Raw genomic sequence first — 19,026 nt, forward strand, 5'->3', positions numbered from 1 at the left:
TAGTACAGACAGTAAAGGTGTAAATTCTGTCCTGTCTCTTGCAATGAATCTCCCACATACAGGGAAGTAGTGTGTGCTGTTTGTACTGTGAAATAGATCTGCCATACAGAAAATGTGCAGCATCGTGCATGTTCAAACATTGTCATCAAACCTTAGCCAAAGCTTTCATCAGAGAAAACGTACAGAGGACACTGTTATATTGACACTAAGCATTATTATGGACTATCTTGTTCATAAACAAATGCCAATATGTTCTTCTCTCACTGTTTGAGCTAGCCAGTTTTGAGCGTAAATGATTAAACTATGGGCAAAAGACTCCTGCCGGGCCAGTGAAAGTATACGGAGGGCCAGTAGCACTCTGATTCACTGGCCAAGTGGGCCAGCGTAGACAAAACGTCATGTTGGACACTGTAGGTGTAGCACATCATTGAGTTAAATTCACTCAAAAGACACTGAACTGTGTGGAAATCATAATATCAGAGATTAACAACTATTGCAATTGTGAGCTTGTGCATCCTTGTTAAAGTGTAAACAGACGACTTAGTGCTTCCAAGTGGTGTCAATGTTGGCACCACTGTTGCAAAGGCAAGCACATGGCTTTCCATTTACCTCAGAGCCCAGCAGCTACCAAAAGCACAGAATACACCACGTTTGTTTCCACATTTCTGTAGAACAATCAACAGCACTAAATAAGAGAGAAGAAAGACGTGTGTCATGATTTTATATGGAGTAATGTTTGTCTCCAGCAGGGGATTGGCGTCAGGGCGGAGGGGAGAGCAAAAGAATCATTAGGAGGAAAAAGTGGGAGTTCATTCCTTTATTGAATCTATAATGAAGACATGAAAGCAGATTGACACAGCACTAGCCTGACCAGATCACCAGGAGATCCAACTCGGTGGCAGACAAAGTGCGTACAGTGAACTCATCTACACACTGATGCTGCCATTCTACAGCCATTTTATACTGTGCAATCAACATGTACTTCATAATGATACGTTAAAGTAAAAAAACTTGTCTATTGGGAGTTTAAGTATGTGTTAATTTGTCTGAGACCAATCCTTCTTCATGCCACCTCATTCAGTATTCATAACACAGAGAAAATAAATAAAAAAAACTCCCACAGCTTCACTGCAGTCTCTCAGTCTCTGCTCTGCTTAATATTTTACTTCTGTTTACGTTGCCACACATGTCACAGTGAGACAATCCTAGAGAGCGGATCCGTTAATAATCTATGATCACATTTATTAAAAATATATCCTGGTCTTTCTTGCTATTTCTTCAACACCTCTCTCCATCCACCCATCTGTCTCAACATCTGTTCATTTCTTCGCTTCTCTCTATTCTACCACTGGAGCATGTATGCATTTCATCTGGCAGCAAATGAGAGAGGAATGGGTAGATGGAGGAAGAGAGGGAGCAAAAGAGAGACAGACTGAAAAGATGGCCTTTGGTCCTTCAGTGGGGAGCGATGAGCAGATGTGGGAAAGAGACAGAAAGAGGAAAACAAAGATTATTGCTGCCTTCACTGAACATTTGGAGCCTTAAATGAAGTCTACAGAGCAGCTGTCTCCAGCGCTCTCCCCTTTTGTGCTCTTTCTTAGTCAGTAGAACAGCAACCACTATCACTGTATAAACTGGATTACAACGCTAATATCGACAAATTCTGAGTCGTAAAAATACCCCCCCAAAAAAAACAAAACTAAAATTAACATGCCTTTATTATTGTGGCATGGTCATGTTAGATTGTCATCAAGTCAGGGAGCCTAAGCCTGGAACAAAAGGCCCGTTTACAGTGGTGTTCCACCAATAGGAATCTTTTTCTTAAACATGGTGGTGTGGCCTAGGGAGGGTATAGACATATATAAACTCCAGCAGATGGCGTTGTTTGTCCCATAATATTCATCAAAGCTAACAAAAGAATACAACGAATAGTCTAACATGACCATGCCATGACAATAAAGGCATTGTAATTGTTTAATTGTCTACATGTAGACACAAAAATAGCACCAGTAACAAGCACAATTTGAGTCCGGGACGCATTCTACGTGCGTTTTTTTGAGAATCTGAATCATTCTGCAATTACATCATTCTATTTATCTGAAAGCTAATGATTCCATACCCAATATTAATATCTTTAGTTTGAACTGCTACTCCAGATCACATCTCAAAAAATAACATATGCATAATACAAAAAAGTCTGACAACTTGCCAGCTGGTACACATGACTTTTTTTACATTTTGAACAGTAGTATTTATTTAGTATAAGTATTTTTTCCTTGCGTGCAGTTGTATTGGCTGTAACTGCATGCAATGCAATTGCAATAACTGCAGAGTAAAAATGTCCTAACTGAATTGACTGCAGTTTTACCCCTGAATTCCACCGGGCACGGCTACCTGCTCGAATCTCAGTTTACCTGATTCGGCATATGACCAAAAACATATGTGAACAGCCCTTTCAGTTATTGGGCTCAGCAAACAATCAAGCATACACCCAAGCAATCTGGCTTAACAAACATTTGCAGTAGAATGGGTTGTACTAGTGTACTGGGTGTAGTCAAAGGATATTATGTTTCCAATCACTGTTCGGCAGATTTCTTCCCTGCAAGATTTGCTTAACTTAAGAGCAATGACACTTCAGCAGTGAACTGGGGGGGCCATGCAAGCTCACAGAACTGGATTGACTAAAGAGTCCCAAACTGCCTCCAGAAGCAGCATTGGCACAATAATGGATTGTAGCGAGTTTTGGGACATGGATTTCCATGGTCGAGCAGTGACAAGTCTAACAGCATGCACAACGCCTAGCCTTGGCTGGACAGGTATAAAGCACTCTGGGCAAACTGTGTTTGGCATAATTATCTCAGGAGAACAGAGTCTTAATGCACAGTGCCAACTGTGGGACAAATAACATTCTGGGGTAATTTTTCATGATCTAGCTAAGTCCTTAGTTCCAATTAAGGGAAATCTTGGTGCTGCAGCATACAATTACAGTGTGCTTCCAAATTTATAGCAGCGGTTTGAAGAATGCTTTTTCCAACATAGCAAGGATACCGTTCACAAGAACAGGTCCATGAAGAAATGGTTTTCCCAGTTTGTTGAGGAAGAATCCTGACCTCAGCCCCATCCAACAGCTTTTGGTGACACAGTTTTGGGGTACAGGTAAAGACCTGTTGTTGGGAACTGGAATGTTAAATGTCTCCTGTGTAATAAAGTCACAATTCACAGTTTCACATCTATGTACTGCAACTTCTCTTTATCATTGACTGTATGAACACAGTAGCAGTTCAACCTAGCTACACCGTGACAGCTTTTACAAGTACAGTACGTAAAGAGTCAAAACCACTATTGTTCCTAGGGATGGTGTTCGTTGGCCTGCAAGCCTCCTCCTTTTTTCCTCTGAACATAACAATGGTCATTATGGCTTAATGGTTCATTTTTTGATGATTTATGATTTCTGTTTTGATGTGCAGTTGCAAACTGCAGCCTGGCTATTTTATGGCAGTTTTGGAGAAGTGGCTTCTTCCTTGCTGAGCAGCCTTTCAGGTCAAGTCAATACAGTACCACACAGTATCTATAACCACAGTTTCACTGTTGTACAGTTCACTGTGGTTATAGATACTTTTGAACCTGTGTCCATCAGCATTTTCACAAGTTCCTTTGCTGTTGTTCTGGAACTGATTTCAACTTTTCAAACCAAAGCATGTTAATTTCTAGGAGACAAAATGCAGCTCCTTCTTGAACATTATGATGGCTGTGTGGTGCCATGGTGTTTATACTTGCATACCATTCTTTGTAGAGCTGAATGAGGTAGCTTCAGGCATTTGGAAATTGCCTTCAAGGATGAACCAGATTTGTGGAAGGCGCAGTTGTTTTTTTTTGGCTGTCTTGGCTGATTTCTTTGATTTTTCCATGTTGTCAGGCAAAGAGGCACTGAGTTTTTTGGTAGACCTTAAAATACTTCCATGGGTACACCTTCAATTGACTCAAATGATGTCAATTAGCCTCTCTAGCTCGAAAGCCATGACATCATTTTGAGGAACTTCCAAAACTGTTTAAAGGCAAAGTCAGCCTCGTGTAAGCAAAGTTATGACTGACTGGAATTATGATATAGTGAATTATAAGTGAAATAATCCGTCTGTAAACAATAGTTGAAAATTACTTGTGCCATGCACAAAGCAGATGTCCTGATCACCTTTGTTAACAGGAAATCTGTCCAGTGGTTAAAATGAGTTTTAATGACTTAAACCTAAATGCATGCAAACTTCTGACTTCAACATACTAACAATTCTGGACAGACTGCAAAAACACCACAGCAGTCAGAACTGCACCATCAGCTCAGTCGCAGGCTGCTCTGTGCAGCGGGAGTCTTGCTTACCAGAGTTGGGCTGTCCATGTTTGCCGGGCCGTGCGGACTCCCAGCCATCCACAGACTGAACCTCTAACAGGTAGGAGCTTTTGGTCTCGCGGTCAAACACAGTCTCTGTATAGATGAATCCCAGCTCTGGGTCAATACGGAAATACTGGTGGTCCCCACTGCGATCCTCGAGCAAGGAATAGGAGATCTGGGCAATGGAGGGTTGAGGCAGACAAAATTATAAAGCGGTTCAGGTCAAGAATTGTAAATACAATTCTTGATAGTTTAATTGCAACTATAATTTGGTGCTACTTTGATCATGAAGATGGCACAACTCTATTGAGTATATTGGCTACAATATAGTATAGAATTGAGTATTTGCAGTATATAGTTTAGAGATTATTATAGATCCAAGATGAAACTGACAGAAGGCTGGGACTGAGAGAAAATGACTGCTACTTGAGTACCGGGAACAGGACCATGGATTTATTAATCAACACAGAGCACAGTTAGGTTAATGACATTTCACAGACTCTAACTTGCACAGAGTCAGATAAAGGATCGATGACTCAGGCACACTAGACGAACATATTCAGCTGAACAAGCCCTCTGCTCCTGCACTCTCTCTGATACAAGGGGAATGGCAGGTTAACAAGGGGGGTGGCAGCCCCCCCTCATATCACCCACTGGTTCAGGTGCTGAAACACAGTTAATTACTGCCAATTTACACAGCAAGGAAGGACACATTTTGGATAATGAAAAACAGAGGGAGACTGAAAATAATAGAGTATGTGTATTGAAAAGGAATTGAGATCTGAACGTCCCTTCCCACCGACCACGCTGAAAGAGCAACATTATCACTTTTACCACAGCCTGTGTGTGCGTGGCTGAGTGCGTTTTCACCTTGCCATTGAGGCCCAAGTCGAGGTCATTGGCTGAAACCTGGAAAACCAAAGTTCCTGATTCTGCCCCTTCAGTGACCGAGGCCTCGTAGATGGAAGAGGTGAAAAATGGGACGTTGTCATTTACATCTGGAAACAGAAGGGGACATGAAGAAAGAGAGTGCTTAGGATTTACTGAAAACATTTTTTTGCATTGTAAGTTCTGTGGATTTGATAGAAATGTCATAGATGATTGATGGGCTCTTTACAAAGTCCAAATTGCCTACGGCACTAGGTGGTAACATCCATCTAGCCTTTACATAGATACGTCATTACTTCTTTTCTCAAAGTAATATGCCAATAAGCCATTTTGATTCTCTAAATATATTCATGTAAAGCTCCCAAGATTCACTTCAGCACAATCTTGGATACTCAAAGGACTGTGCTCTTCTCAGTCCGGCAACAAAGTTTGGCCACATTTGCCAGCTCATGCACAAAAGCTTCTGTTCCTGACAATTATTGCCTTTAAGGATACAACACTTAATTGGCCATAAATGTTTCCACCTCAAAAGACTTCAAGAAACAGGTGTATGGCAGCAAACACGGAAACATGTTTAAATTTGACACCCAGCTCAGCCAATAGTTTCTCAGGACTTCTGTCAGTACTGTTTCCGTTCAACACAATGCTTGTCTGAACCGCACTGACAATTATATACATCTTTTTTGTACACTTAATCTCCACTTTAGCTTTCTTGAAAAAAAGTGTGGACTGTAGTTGTATACTGCAAAATCATGGCTGCACTTCACTGCATTCCATTGCATTCTAGAATTCAATTCAAGATCCTGTCAATTAAATCTAAAACTTTTGATGGTTTGGATCCCTTGTACTTTTCTGATCTCCTAACCTCATATTCTGTCACCCAACTCTGCAGATGCAATGACAGAGAGCTTTTATAAGTTCTGCAGTTTGGCTCAAAACAAAGGACTGTGATTGTGTTTATACTCTTTTAGTTCCGATACACTGGAACAGCCTTTATCTCAGTGCTAGGTCAGCCGAGGCAGTGCTCCATGGAGCAAGCTTTTAAAAAGCTATTTGTAATTACAATTTATGACTTTATTTTATATTGTCTTCTGTTGACCTTTTATAATTTGTGTGTGTGTACAAACGTGTGTGTGTGTGTGTGTGTGTGTGTGTGTGTGTGTGTGTCAGACTAGCAAAGCACTTTGCAACTACTGGAGAACTTCCACATCAAAAAATGTTATTTACTACTTACTATTACTACTACCACTACTACCACCATCTCAGACTTCTGCAAAATGAGTATCCGAATCAAAAGTAAACTCAAAAGCTGCAATAAGTTAAGTTTTGCAAGAACCCAATGAAGCATCCTCTAGCAAGGAAGCACTTAGTCCTACTTTTCCTAATTCCTTTGTAGTGTCCTTCTCTTGCTTACCTTGCAATCACTGTAAGAAAAGATAAAATAATTACCTTCCCTAGCTGTAAATTCCTGCCTCACAGTATCATAAAGCACGAGCAGTGTTTTGGCACCTGATAAGCTTTCAAACTCTTTGATCTGTTACTCAAGTTGAACTTCCAGATCAAATTCCATGACTGATTGGTACCTGAAGCAGCAAACCCCCACCAAGGCGACCCTTGGCATTGCTTTAATGCTTTAATGCACGGCTGTTTGCAGCCTGAATGCCCATTAAGTTTAACTACATCAACAATGTCCCAATAGAATTTTAAATCAGTACTTTTCTTTTTTCCTGAAGCCTTCCTTTTGAGGTTGTGGGTAGATTTAAAGAAAACAACTGGCAATGCAAATCTCAGCTCCTTATTGTTGGTTCATCATTGGCAGTCAGCTTCAGTCGTCCTTATGATATTATCATGGTGATTTTGGACCTTCATCAAAAAGCAAACCTGCATCTATCAGAATAAATGAGGGAATGTATATATGTGTGCAATGATAAGATCTAAACATTGGAGAGGACATGATAAGAGTCCACCCTCGTTTTCAACATGTAATTTCACAGTGTCTTTGTGGGAGATATGATCTGGACATTGATCAAGAACATTGTAAGGCATCAGTATTAGCACCATGGTGGCTCCCTCACCAGCCTATTGATTTGTGCCCTGTTGGTGTCAAGATGAAAAACATGCATTAGACCAATCAATAATGGACACAAAATGTGTAAAATCAGTTACCTTGAACCACAAGAACAAGAGAGACGAGAGAGAGTTACATGTTGCAGAGGGCTAAAGCACATAATGTCAAGAACTGGTGAGAAAGAACTAAAACTTGTAACTTTGCCTGAACAGCAGAAGTCAAATTTTAACATAGCTGATTTAAGGCCAAAGGCATTACAGAAATGACTTCAACAGAGCAACATATTACATCTAATACTGCTCCATGTGCCATTTTTCCTACCCTTTCTACTGAGCAAATGTCTTAATCTATGAATTAAAAATGGGGCCTTAAATCCATTAAGACCTCCCTCCCTCTCTCAGCCACACTGCCTCTGGAGGAGTCAAAGAGCTTTCTCATTGAGACAGATAAGGGGGAGGAGGGGTGAGTGAAAGGAGGAGAAGGGGAAGTTAGGAGGGGGACAGGGAGGAAGGAGAAAGGAGAGGGTCTGTGTGAATTAATTATTCCTCCCTGGATTAAGACCAATTTGATGGAATGGGGTGTGCGTGCATGTGTGTGTGCATGGTGCAAGGGGATTAAATGCAGGGGAGTCTGGGCCATGTGAGGTAGGCGGAGTTATTTTGAGGAGCAAGGTCAGGGGCCAACAAACACCACCGTGTTTAGCATTGATGATGGTAACTTAAGCCTAGTTACCATGGGCTGAGCATTAACTGAAACAGAGTGACACCAGGCTGAAGTAATCATATTTAGATGCCCCATCAAGGTGGTGGAGTGGGGTTAAGCATATAAATTGCACTCTTGGACTCATTGCACTCGCAGCAGCTGGTGAGCTCTGCAAATTGTTTGGATTTGTGTAGCTTTGGAATTCAAGATTTTAATGACTCCAAATAGAAAATCAGAATGCAACCGGACCGAGACAGCACAACGATACAAGTGACCCTTCTGCTCGTCCCAAATGCTCTTGATTGTTTCTCTCTGTCCACGGCCTCAGTTGTGGAACGACTGTTGTGTTGTATGATGCTGTTTAGAAAGAGTGACACTGTCCATGCTGAATATTGAGGATAAGAAACAATGACCACAAAGACAATAAAATCTTTACAGTAGTCTGTCCATATGCATAAGGTGGCAATGCTGTTAACTGATAATATCTGTTCTGGGATTTTGCTTTTGTAATATATGATCCGCTAGACCAGGGGTCGGCAGCCTGCGGCTCTCTCATCCCTCTGATCAGGCTCCCTGTGACTTTTGAAAATAATCAATGAGTGTTTAAGAAGAATGTATTTTATTTTAGTTCATTCATTTCTAAAACAAACATCGCACACGCCTTACGATCATCTTACGATCCTGTGTGAAGATGAAGCTGACAGCACACAGCCCTGATGTGCAAACGCTCTGCGCTGAGGTTCAGGAGCAGAAATCACATTAACCAAGCTTGATAAATATTTTAATTGCCTATTATTTTGCATATAGTCATATTTTTTCATTGTTCAGTGAAATAGTCCTTTAATTATTCAGGTTGACAGCTGACTGCAGAGGACGGCATTTTCAGTTTGCTACCGGTGGAGAATTTAAGTTTGGTGTTAGACACTGAGTATTTTATGTGAAAGTAACCTTTAACCCAACATCAAAATGTTCAAAATGTTTTTGATGCATGCAGAAATGTCATTTCGCTTTTTCAGCAGTCATTCATTGATTTCATAAATGCAACACGTTATAGTTTGTTTATACAAATAGCATAAAGGCAAAAAACGCTATGTGCAGTGTTATTTCATTTTAAATGTCAAAAGGGTTTTGTGGGTCCAGTGCTTTCTTTACTGTGGGAAACGTTTTTGAATGGCTCTTTGAGTGGTAAAGGTTGCCGACCCCTGCGCTACACCTTAACTGGGCCTTTCAGTCTTTGAACAAGCATGGTGCTGAGAATGGTCCTGACTGAATGTCCATTACGTCCACTTTGTGAATTGATTAAGTAAAATCTTTTCTATTCTTTCATTAGCTTATAGCCCACCTATCAAAAAAATAAAAATAAGCCTTCTGTCTCTGACTAAGAGTTTTGCCCATCAATTCCTGGTTCAAGGTTTGCCTGCGATTGTTTAGTGTTTGCGCCACCAAATAGTTCAAAAGTCTTAAAATATACTCAAAAGGACTGAACTGAACCCCCCCTCCACACTTGGGGCAACAAACATTCTGAGTGACTTTTACTCAAACTGAACTTTGAACTGTGTGGCTGTCACTCTGTCTCTGCCGACTCTGAGAATAAATCAGTAAAGGCGATCTCCTTGTACTGGGGTTACTGCATTTGGGTCCTGAACACATCCATTACACACCCACAACACATTTTGTGCATCTTTGTACTGTGTCCTCTTCCTTTTCACCTATACTCTGCATTTCTGAATGCAGTATACTTTTGCTTCAGAATCTACTCTGAATTTGAGAATTTGTTTACCGGTAATTTTACATTCACTAACTAAATGGCCCTGCTTACAAAGCAATGATACTGTTTAATTTTATCATGGAATAGCACTAAGTGTTCAGTATATATAATGCGTGTAAGCATGGCTCACAGCTGATGCAGGAATCAGACAGTAGCTGTGTTTCCAACTGCGTGTTTTCATGTGCGTTTAGAAATATTGCATTGGACCTCAACCTCAATTTCACAAAAAAAAAGTTCTTACACTTGCTTGAGGTGGTTTTTGCCTTTTTGAAAATGTGTTAATGCACTAAATGGAGATGGAAACACTAACATGCTGACAGCTGACATGAAAGAACAATTACAACTTGGCCATAGGAAACAAAGTCCTGCAGACCTCAGGTGGCTAGGACGACTCGTGTGGTTTCCAGTTTTCAACATTCTTCTTCTGCTCTGTTTATTGTGGTAACATAGCTTATACCGCCAACGTCTGGCAAAACTATGGTTTGCGTTGCCTAGTTTATTTGCTCCAAAACAGATTATGGAGACACTTCTAAGTCACATTCTCTTTGTAGTTTCTTTTTTTTGCTTACAATTAGCTTGACAGTAGATTGAAACACAGCTGATGTAAGGTGTGACAGAGGAATGGAAACAAAGAAAATAGCAACATTTGGGGATTGTTACAATAAATTCATATAAAAGAAAAGCCAATTACAAAAAGGCTCACCTGTGACATTGATGTAGACCATGGTGAAGGCCGCCAGCGGTACAGCAGCAACATTCTGAGCTCGAACACGCAGCATGAAGTTCCTGGTGGTCTCGTAGTCCAGGGGCTCCGCCACCAGGATGGAGGCTGAACCATCCTCTCGATTGGGGGTCAAGTAGAAGCGAACGGGCATGTTGGTCTCCGGGACCATGCCGTCCTCCAAGTTGTAAGTTACCCTGGGATCCCCAAGAGGGGAGGTGGCTTTGATGGTCTGTTTGGAACAAAGAAGAGGACTGAAGGAAACATTTCAATAAAATATATATCTCACTCATTTTAGCCAGCATACCTCTGTGGGACTAGCAATGGTGCACAGTGCTGGTCCCAGTGAAAACATAGTCACCACCACTGTAACTAACACTACAAATGACACTACACTGACTTCCTGGGAGTTGTCCTATAGTCATCTTGTCCAATAAGTGAAGGTAAATGTAGACCCATAATCTCTCAGCAGCAAATAGGTTTGTCCTGTGTCCACACCAACGTACAGCATGGACATACACTTGGTTGTGTAAATGCGCAATTACTTGTATACGTAGCTGTCATTTTCTCACTTCTGGAATGAGCCTGTCACCTGTGATCACTTTCTGGCATAAATTAGACATAACCAACAAAACGAAATCCTAAAAGCTCTCAGCATGTTCCCAATTATCGATTTTGAGAGCTGGAAAAAAATACTGCAAGGCAGCAGTGATCCTAAGGACAGGAACGGAAACGAGCACAGCTGCTGCTGAGCTTCAATCGAAGTGTGTTTTCTAAATGGTGAAAAAGAATCTGTCCAAATGAAAAAAAAAGTGTTTTACAGCCCATAATAATAACACTAAAATATTTAGGCAGTAAGTCTGTTATACTAGACAACAACCTGCTAAAATCCTGTGGAATACACTTCTCATTCTGCATTCTCCCTAAACTGATGAAGGAGCGGCTACACAAAGCCGATGCCATGTACATTAAATCAAAATGCCCTCTCTGACGTGATGCGGTTTGCGTATGGATGACCTAGCTGTATGCATTTGACCTGCAAAGCACAGTGACTACAGTAATGAGACACACTGTCAGGCATGCAGAATTGACCGACGTGCTTGACTACTGTATGTGCTGAATTAGGCCATAAACTCCTCAGATTTCCATGGCGGAGCCTGCTGAGAGTGACTGAACTGACGCACTGTATCGCAGGGATCATGCTGCGTCTCTCACAAACACGTCCGCATGTCCGCACACACATGCTCATGCCAAGTACTCTTCTTTGACCTTTCCTTTCAGTCTTTCATCACTAGCTTTAACGGGCTTAATTGCTTCCAAAAGATCTTTAGAAAACGTTGTCGATAAGTTGAAAATGTGTGAGTGGCACGGAAAGGAAATGCCCATGAATAATCAAACGCAGTTGACAGGATACATCATAACTGCATTAATGCAAATAATGAAGCCTCGCCAGTGGAGTGAAGGGTGTTTTTGAATGGCTGCATTTTCATATGGGAGTGGATCCTAAAGCTGTGGGTCTCCCGTCATTCCATGTGTTTGTCACACATTTACACTCTAATGTTGCTTGCCATTGACTACGATTAAATGAACATCCTGGGACACACCAAGGCTGTGATAAGAAACTTGGGGAGGAGCTGCACAAAATAGATTGTTGTTGCTGCCTTCCTAGAAAATTCATCTTATTCAGAATATCTGACAGCTGACAGTAGAGCGGAAGAGGAAACAGGAGGTCAGAGGGCAGCAATAACATGCAACCACCACCTCTGGCTACGACTGACCTGGAGATTTTACAGCACCGCAGCATTTGTTTATGTTGAACTAATACATATAGGAATGTTTTACCTGTTTTTCAATGTTCCATTTCTTCAAGGAAGTATAAGAAGTTTATTTTTGCTTTTGTACATGCCTCCATCCAATATTCGTGTTGTATGTTGTGCTGGTCCTGCGCTAATGTAAACTGTGCTGTGCTTTGATGGAGCTGCGCTGACCTTTCTGAGCCTACGGCTGAAGGCGACTGCTTGTGCTTCAGTTTAAACTGGAGGACAAATTTCTGGCTATAGTGTTTGCATTTCAGCAGTACCTGTGAGTGTGAGTGCTTACTGTGGCACTGTGACTGCTCTATACCTGTATTTCTGGTTTATTCCTATTACTTTTCGCATTTAATCTATTTAATTTTACTTGATTTATGTTATGCTCTTTTAAAATTTTGCTCTAGTAGTGCCTTTCTTTGCTACATGGAACGTACTTTCTTTTGCATTTGGGGTTACTCCAGGGTGCCGTAGTGGTGGTATATGATGTTCCCTGCCCAGATTTATTCTGCTGGTCTGTCGACTGAATTGACAAAGTCTGCTTCCTTATCTTTTAGGACACCACCGCTGCCTAGTCTGCAAGATGCTGTATAAATAAACATTTTTATGTGGTAAGACTGAACAAGTCTTCTTGTGTGTTTGGATTTCAATTCATTTTTTTCTATTTTTCAGTGGTGAATGAAGGAGTAATTTCTATTATGCGGCAGTAAAAATATATGAGAACATCCCCACCCCGACGTACCACGATAGGTGTGTCCCGGACAGTGTTTTCTGGTATGACCACGCTGTAGCTGTCTTTCTCCCACTGTGGAGGCTGGTTCTTCACGTTGGTGATGGTGACAGACAGCTCCACAGAACTGCTCCTGTTCCCCCCATCTGTAGCTACAATCTCCCTGGTGATGTAGGTCCTCTGTAGCAGGGAAAAGAAGAGGAGAGATGGTATGTTCTTATGCTGCATATTACTGTGACAGAGTGACAATTATAGCTTCCTTAATAAGCATCGTGGCTCTAGATCACACAGATTTCAGCAAGCAATCCATTTTCCACACATCTGTGCAGGGAGAAACTGACTGTAGGGTGAATTCAGGTAAACACAAACATACTTAACAACAGTTGTATTGAAACAGAGTTTTGTAAAGCTTACAAGAGCAATTAGCTTTAGCTCATGCAATCAGGTAAAATGATATGCTTTAGTAACTAAAGAAAATAACCAAGAGGCTTCCGTCCCACTATCAGTTATTTTTGAGAACAGAAGCAAACTCTGATGACACATGTTCACTTTCTTCAGTTCTGTTCATGGCCTTCTGCTTGATGCACTATGAGATGATGGTTATTTACTCACTCTGCCCTTTTACATCTGTCTCAAATTCACCTATGCAAGAATTGCTTTTCATAGAGGCAGTTTCTGAAAAAAAAAAATATTTTCAAGATTTTTCTTACTTATGCAGTTTTAAAATTCCATCTTAGCTCTTGGCAATTAAGACATCTGAGATTGTCGTACTGGCAAAGGCTGAAATAAACATGTAGGCAGTGCCAGCTTGTGTATTATACTTTATGCAGGTGTGCTCATTAGTGGAAAAGTTTTGTATCTTCTCATATGGATATGTTCTACTATAAAAACTTTGGCACGTGTAAGGATGCAGACTTTTACAGGCTTTTATAATTGTGGTACTCGTGAGGCACAGACTACAAGGCAGTTTCCTCTATTGCACACACAGATTGTTTTTCTCACTGCTATTGAAGCAAAGGGTTAGAGGCAACGAAGTGAAGAAAATAATCTTGCTGATTATGATTAGAATGTTTTTTTTCTTCTGTTGCCAAAGAAAAGGCTCCAGTGAAGACATTATCGTATATTCAGGCTGGCTGTCTAGCACAGGCCACAGGACTTTTGCTGCCTCACTGCCAGCAATAAAATTTTTGAATGAAGAATATTTTTTAACTGTTTATGCATGTCAGTCTACAGGCTTTGTAGCGTGATGCTCACCGGTCCGCAGCCATCGCCCGGATGGTGTGCCATATGTTTGAGACCAATATGCTGCTAATAAGTGAGGTAGAATGGAATCCTACGAGATATTCAGTAACTCGAGTCTGAGTACGTTATGCCATCGAGCGCTACTGTGACTAAACACATTGAAAAACACTTTGAGAAGAAAGATGAGCTAAAAATTAAAGCTAGATAGGGCAGACAAGCTATCTCTGACCACCGACTGCTGGTCAGCTCTCACAGTCAGTTTTGGTGACTTTTTTTGTAGCTGTCAAGTTTGAATCAAGAGTGTTTAATGATGATAAAATTCCTGTTTCTCTAAATGGAGTCTGGTGGATTTGGCAAGAGTGATATAACAGCTATTTCTGCTTAAACAAAATCTCCATTAGTCACTTGGACACAAAAGCATGGGAAAACAGGGTCCATGAGCACAGAAATTTGACCAGACTTTCTCCAATTGTCCGGGACATTGAAATCTTCCAAGACACGACCGATGAAAAATAACTGTAAAGTTACCAGTTAGAAGCTGATGGGCTATCGAAAGCAAAATAAGTCAAAGCTTAAATCCCTAGTTTAAATGCAAATATTTCCTTTTCTGGCAATGTAGTGGGTGAAGCAGCATTGTTGAAAATATTCATCACCTGCAGTCAGTGGGCCACGCCTCCTGCTGGTTTGCACCCTGACCGGGAAAATCTCTATACAGAGCTGTCGGAGCGACGTCCAGTAACTTACTGACTACCCACATCTGCATTAAAACACTCATTCACATGTATCTACGAAGGAGACATGAGCAGCTTGTTCTTCCTGTGGGATTAAGCCGACACTACTGTATCGCAATATCCCTGCTGAGTGGAACTCTGAATAATTAGATGAATTATCTGAGTGCCAGTTCTGACTTGCCTGTTTAAAGTGGTGAACAGTTTTAAGCTTGTCATTTCAGTAACAATCAGAAGTTCATTGCTTTATGTGCCATTTGGAGTGGCCCCATTAGTGTGATTAAACGTAAGGGCATCCAGTCATCTCCAGCAGATGATGGATTGCTTAGGTAGCTTTATCTGGTAAAGCGGAAACACGGCAGAAAGTCCCACAAACATAGCAATCCGTATGACGTAAGATTTTTAATTTAAATAGAAGAAAATGTTTTGGTAATATCTGACTGTATATAGTCTGTATGTACCTGAGAAATGGGCTGGTTGACATACACCCAGCCTGTCATTGGGTTAACCCTGAGGTACTCCGGCTGTTCACTGGACATAGAGTACATGATGGCTGCATTGGTGCCAAAGTCATCGTCATGAGCTGCCACCCGCAGGAAACTGGTCCCGATCATTGTATCCTCACGAAGAAAGTCTGTGGCAGAAGAAGAAGAAGAAGTGTGCCTTAGGTGTCAGTGGTTCTGTGAGGCTTTAATTTGCAGTCTTGTATACTGCATTTGTCAGTACAGCAGGAGAGTGAGCTCCATGCAATGCAACTTAATAAAACACAAGCAACGGAAAAAATCTTCATGGATTGAAACAAAAAATGAGTGGCATTTAAAAGAAATGCTGCCAATGAAACATAAACAAATTAAGAAACACATCTTAAATACAGGAAACACAAAACACCAAAACACTTAGTGTTTGCAACTTAGTTACATCACAAAAGAGATTTCCAAGGGACGCTAAACATCGATAAACACTCTCATAATTAGTAAATGTTTTTAATTTCCTGTCATTTTGGAATCATCCATCACAAATTTTGCTAAAGCAACTTTGTCATCTCAAGTAGTGAAGATGCTTCATTTGCTTGTATTTAAGCCATTTGCACGTGTTTTCTAAGTGCGGGTCGCAGTGGGTCGAGCCCTCTCACACTAATGTCTACTTACACTCATATCGGATGTTCTCAAACTTGGGACTGTTGTCGTTCTGGTCCAGGATGAGGATGTTGAGCTGACAAATGCCAATCAGCGGATCAGCTGCCTGATCAGTGGCAGTCACAGTCACTGCATACTCCCGTTGGTGCTCACGGTCAAATTTCCTTGCTGTCACGATCACTCCTAGAGACAAAGAGATAACGAGGTTGATCAGAAGCTAAATTATACCAAGCGCCGTATCGTTAGGTGTCCCCAGAGCATTTGCAATTTAACACTAAAGTGATTTCCTGTGGGGCTTGAAGCTAAACTTTAAAGACAGCAGAGCAGAGGAAATTAAAGTTTTTCTAAAAAGTAGTTATAATCAAATTCAAAGAGAATTATATTCATTATTTGTTTTAGTGTGAGTAAAACACAAAGAAGCGTTTTCCACTGGCGCTGGAAATACACTGTGGATATGTTTTGTTTTGTTTGGAAACATCTTGAACAAGAAATGGATTTTTACAAAATCACCGACCAAACATGCTAGAATGAATGTGTTTCAGTGGGTTATTGACTTTTCTATTTTTTATTTATTTTCAAAATCAGAAGGAAAAAAAAAAAAAAACATTGGCTGGATTCCAAATGGCAGGAATGTTTAAAGAGAAAAAAGTCTTCTTGAAAGTTTCAGCCCTGAACTTCCAGAGGTCCACAACTTTTTCATCCTGTCAGTATCGTTCTTTTAATGCCTCCTGAGCAGAACATCTCGTGAAGACAAGAAAAAGGAAGCATTCATGTGGCCAAGGCTGCCTTTCTTTTTGTTTTTGTGGTGCTAATTCTTTAAATCAGAAAGGACGAGTTAGAGTGAAATACTGTATTTTTCAACAGCATAAAAGGGAAGAAAAAAAGCAGTATGCTCACGAGGCTTTGAATTATGATCCTTTTTGATGCAAAATAACAACTACTTTTATATTTAATTCTGCCTGGTATTAAAAAGGATCAAGAAAATCTTAGCTTTAAATTGCACACTTATAAACTTGCAAGCTCCCTGCATGCCTTGTTATCTAACTTTTACTGTATCAAGCATGATAAACATGCAGAAAGGAATGGAGCCTGCATAAGAATCCCGACTGGAATAAACACAAGTGTACGCTTCTTTACGTGACTGTTTGTGCAAGTGGAGGTGAGTGAGAGTGTTTCAGTACCAGTGTCTGGGTGTATACTGAACGCGGGCACGGTGGAGTCTTTGTGCATGAAGCCGTATGTGACCCTGCCATTAGAGCCCTCGTCAGCATCCACAGCGTGAACCTGCAGGACGAACGTTCCTGCTGGCTGGTTCTCCAGGACTGACGTGCTCTCTCGATACTGCTGACACTGAGGGGAGTGAGACAGCAGGCGGAGAGGACAAGTGGGAAGAAGAGAAGATCACAACAACGTAAGTGTTGAGAAACTTAAATCAATACTCCATTCTATCGAAAGTAAGCAAGAGCGCGTGGGAGGTGGAATGTTATTTATTTTGCAAAGACAGATTAAAGATTAAAGATGGGACAAAGACTGTAAATAATGAGTGAATAAAGAAAGAAAGTACGAAGCCTGAGTCCTGCACTTTTCTATCCATTGATTTGCTTTCATCATTTGCTAAGGGGTCCTGGACCCTAACCCAGCACCCATTGGGCAAATGTGTTCAATAGCTGCCTGGTGATGTGTTCTCTGTAGCTCCTGTTAATATCAAATCTGATGATATTTTGTCACCTGGTGTGTTTGTACACTTTCATGTATTTTTATATTGGAAACAAAGAGTCTTCTGCAGTGTACCAGTAAAAGGGCTGTAGTTATATTCAATAAGACTAATTTTAAGTGAGATGCTACAAAAGTATATGAATGAGGTACAAATCTGTCGAAACCTTCTTTTTTTATGACAGAATATTTGTGCATCTGCTCCCATAACTATGAGAGGAGCTGCACAGAAGCTAGTGATACAGACGATATGATATGTCCAATGTATGTGCAAGATAAAAACCTCAATATGACACATGAACATTTAGACGTATAAGAGCTGCACTGCGTGCATGTAATGCCTCTGTTTCCATCAGAGAGGAATTGTCCAAACACGTCGGAAATATACCTGTGGGAGTGCATTGAGTGTGCTTGTGTGGTTATGTGTATCTGCGTACTTAATTACATAAAAATATTGTATGTAGGGAGACATTCTCCAACCTTGTTAACCTCCCCATGTTACTGTCATCATACAGCTGTCCTAACTAAATACTAGTCTGACCTTGAGATGATGAGATCACGGTATTACAACATAATATATTCTGCATTCAAATTGCAGCAGTTTCCTCCAATTACTTTTCATGCTAAAATGGCACCTTACAGTTCTGCTGCACAGCAAAACATTTAATTTAAATAATGCAACAACAAGTGAGAATGAAGCTGTGTAAAAGCTAAAAAAGGGATGCAGGGGTTCAACAGACATGCGGTCTTCCATTCCCAAATCAGACTGCAGAGCGATATTAAACTGGTGAGGTGCAGAAGACAGCTCTAACAGTACAGCTAAAGGTCAGAGAACAATGCTGCATTGCCTACAACCCACCAAAGCAACACATGTGCACTGTATGCAGTAATAACATGTCAGTCATGTCAGCATTGTAAAGACACACTCCCGCATAACCACTCACACATATTAAAACTGGTCAGAGGATATGCTGCAAAACCGATTCTCTATGACTGGCATTGTGTTGTTTCCACCTCAAAAGATCTCAAGAGTAATGTTCTGCTATAAATTCGTACCACATGCGGTAAACTACGGGATATGAAAGAATGAGACGACTGAGAATGAAAGCCATTTTTTGATTAGTTATCTGCTGTGTCT

General features: G+C 40.8%; 1 protein-coding gene across 1 annotated transcript in view; it reads right to left on the reverse strand.

The window, feature by feature from the left end:
• si:ch211-186j3.6 (neural-cadherin) overlaps window positions 1-19,026 on the reverse strand; it is a 294,654-nt gene that overhangs the window by 148,800 nt on the left and 126,828 nt on the right. The window contains exons 9-15 of the mRNA XM_041938705.1: window positions 17,357-17,525; window positions 16,188-16,358; window positions 15,501-15,673; window positions 13,082-13,249; window positions 10,514-10,763; window positions 5,255-5,382; window positions 4,373-4,559 (exon numbers count right to left, since the gene is read on the reverse strand). Of these exons, the coding sequence (XP_041794639.1) occupies window positions 4,373-4,559; window positions 5,255-5,382; window positions 10,514-10,763; window positions 13,082-13,249; window positions 15,501-15,673; window positions 16,188-16,358; window positions 17,357-17,525 (1,246 nt within the window). The remainder of the gene's footprint in view (window positions 1-4,372; window positions 4,560-5,254; window positions 5,383-10,513; window positions 10,764-13,081; window positions 13,250-15,500; window positions 15,674-16,187; window positions 16,359-17,356; window positions 17,526-19,026) is intronic.

The sequence above is a fragment of the Chelmon rostratus genome, chromosome 1, assembly GCF_017976325.1.
Source record: "Chelmon rostratus isolate fCheRos1 chromosome 1, fCheRos1.pri, whole genome shotgun sequence".
Classification (NCBI taxonomy): domain Eukaryota; kingdom Metazoa; phylum Chordata; class Actinopteri; order Chaetodontiformes; family Chaetodontidae; genus Chelmon; species Chelmon rostratus.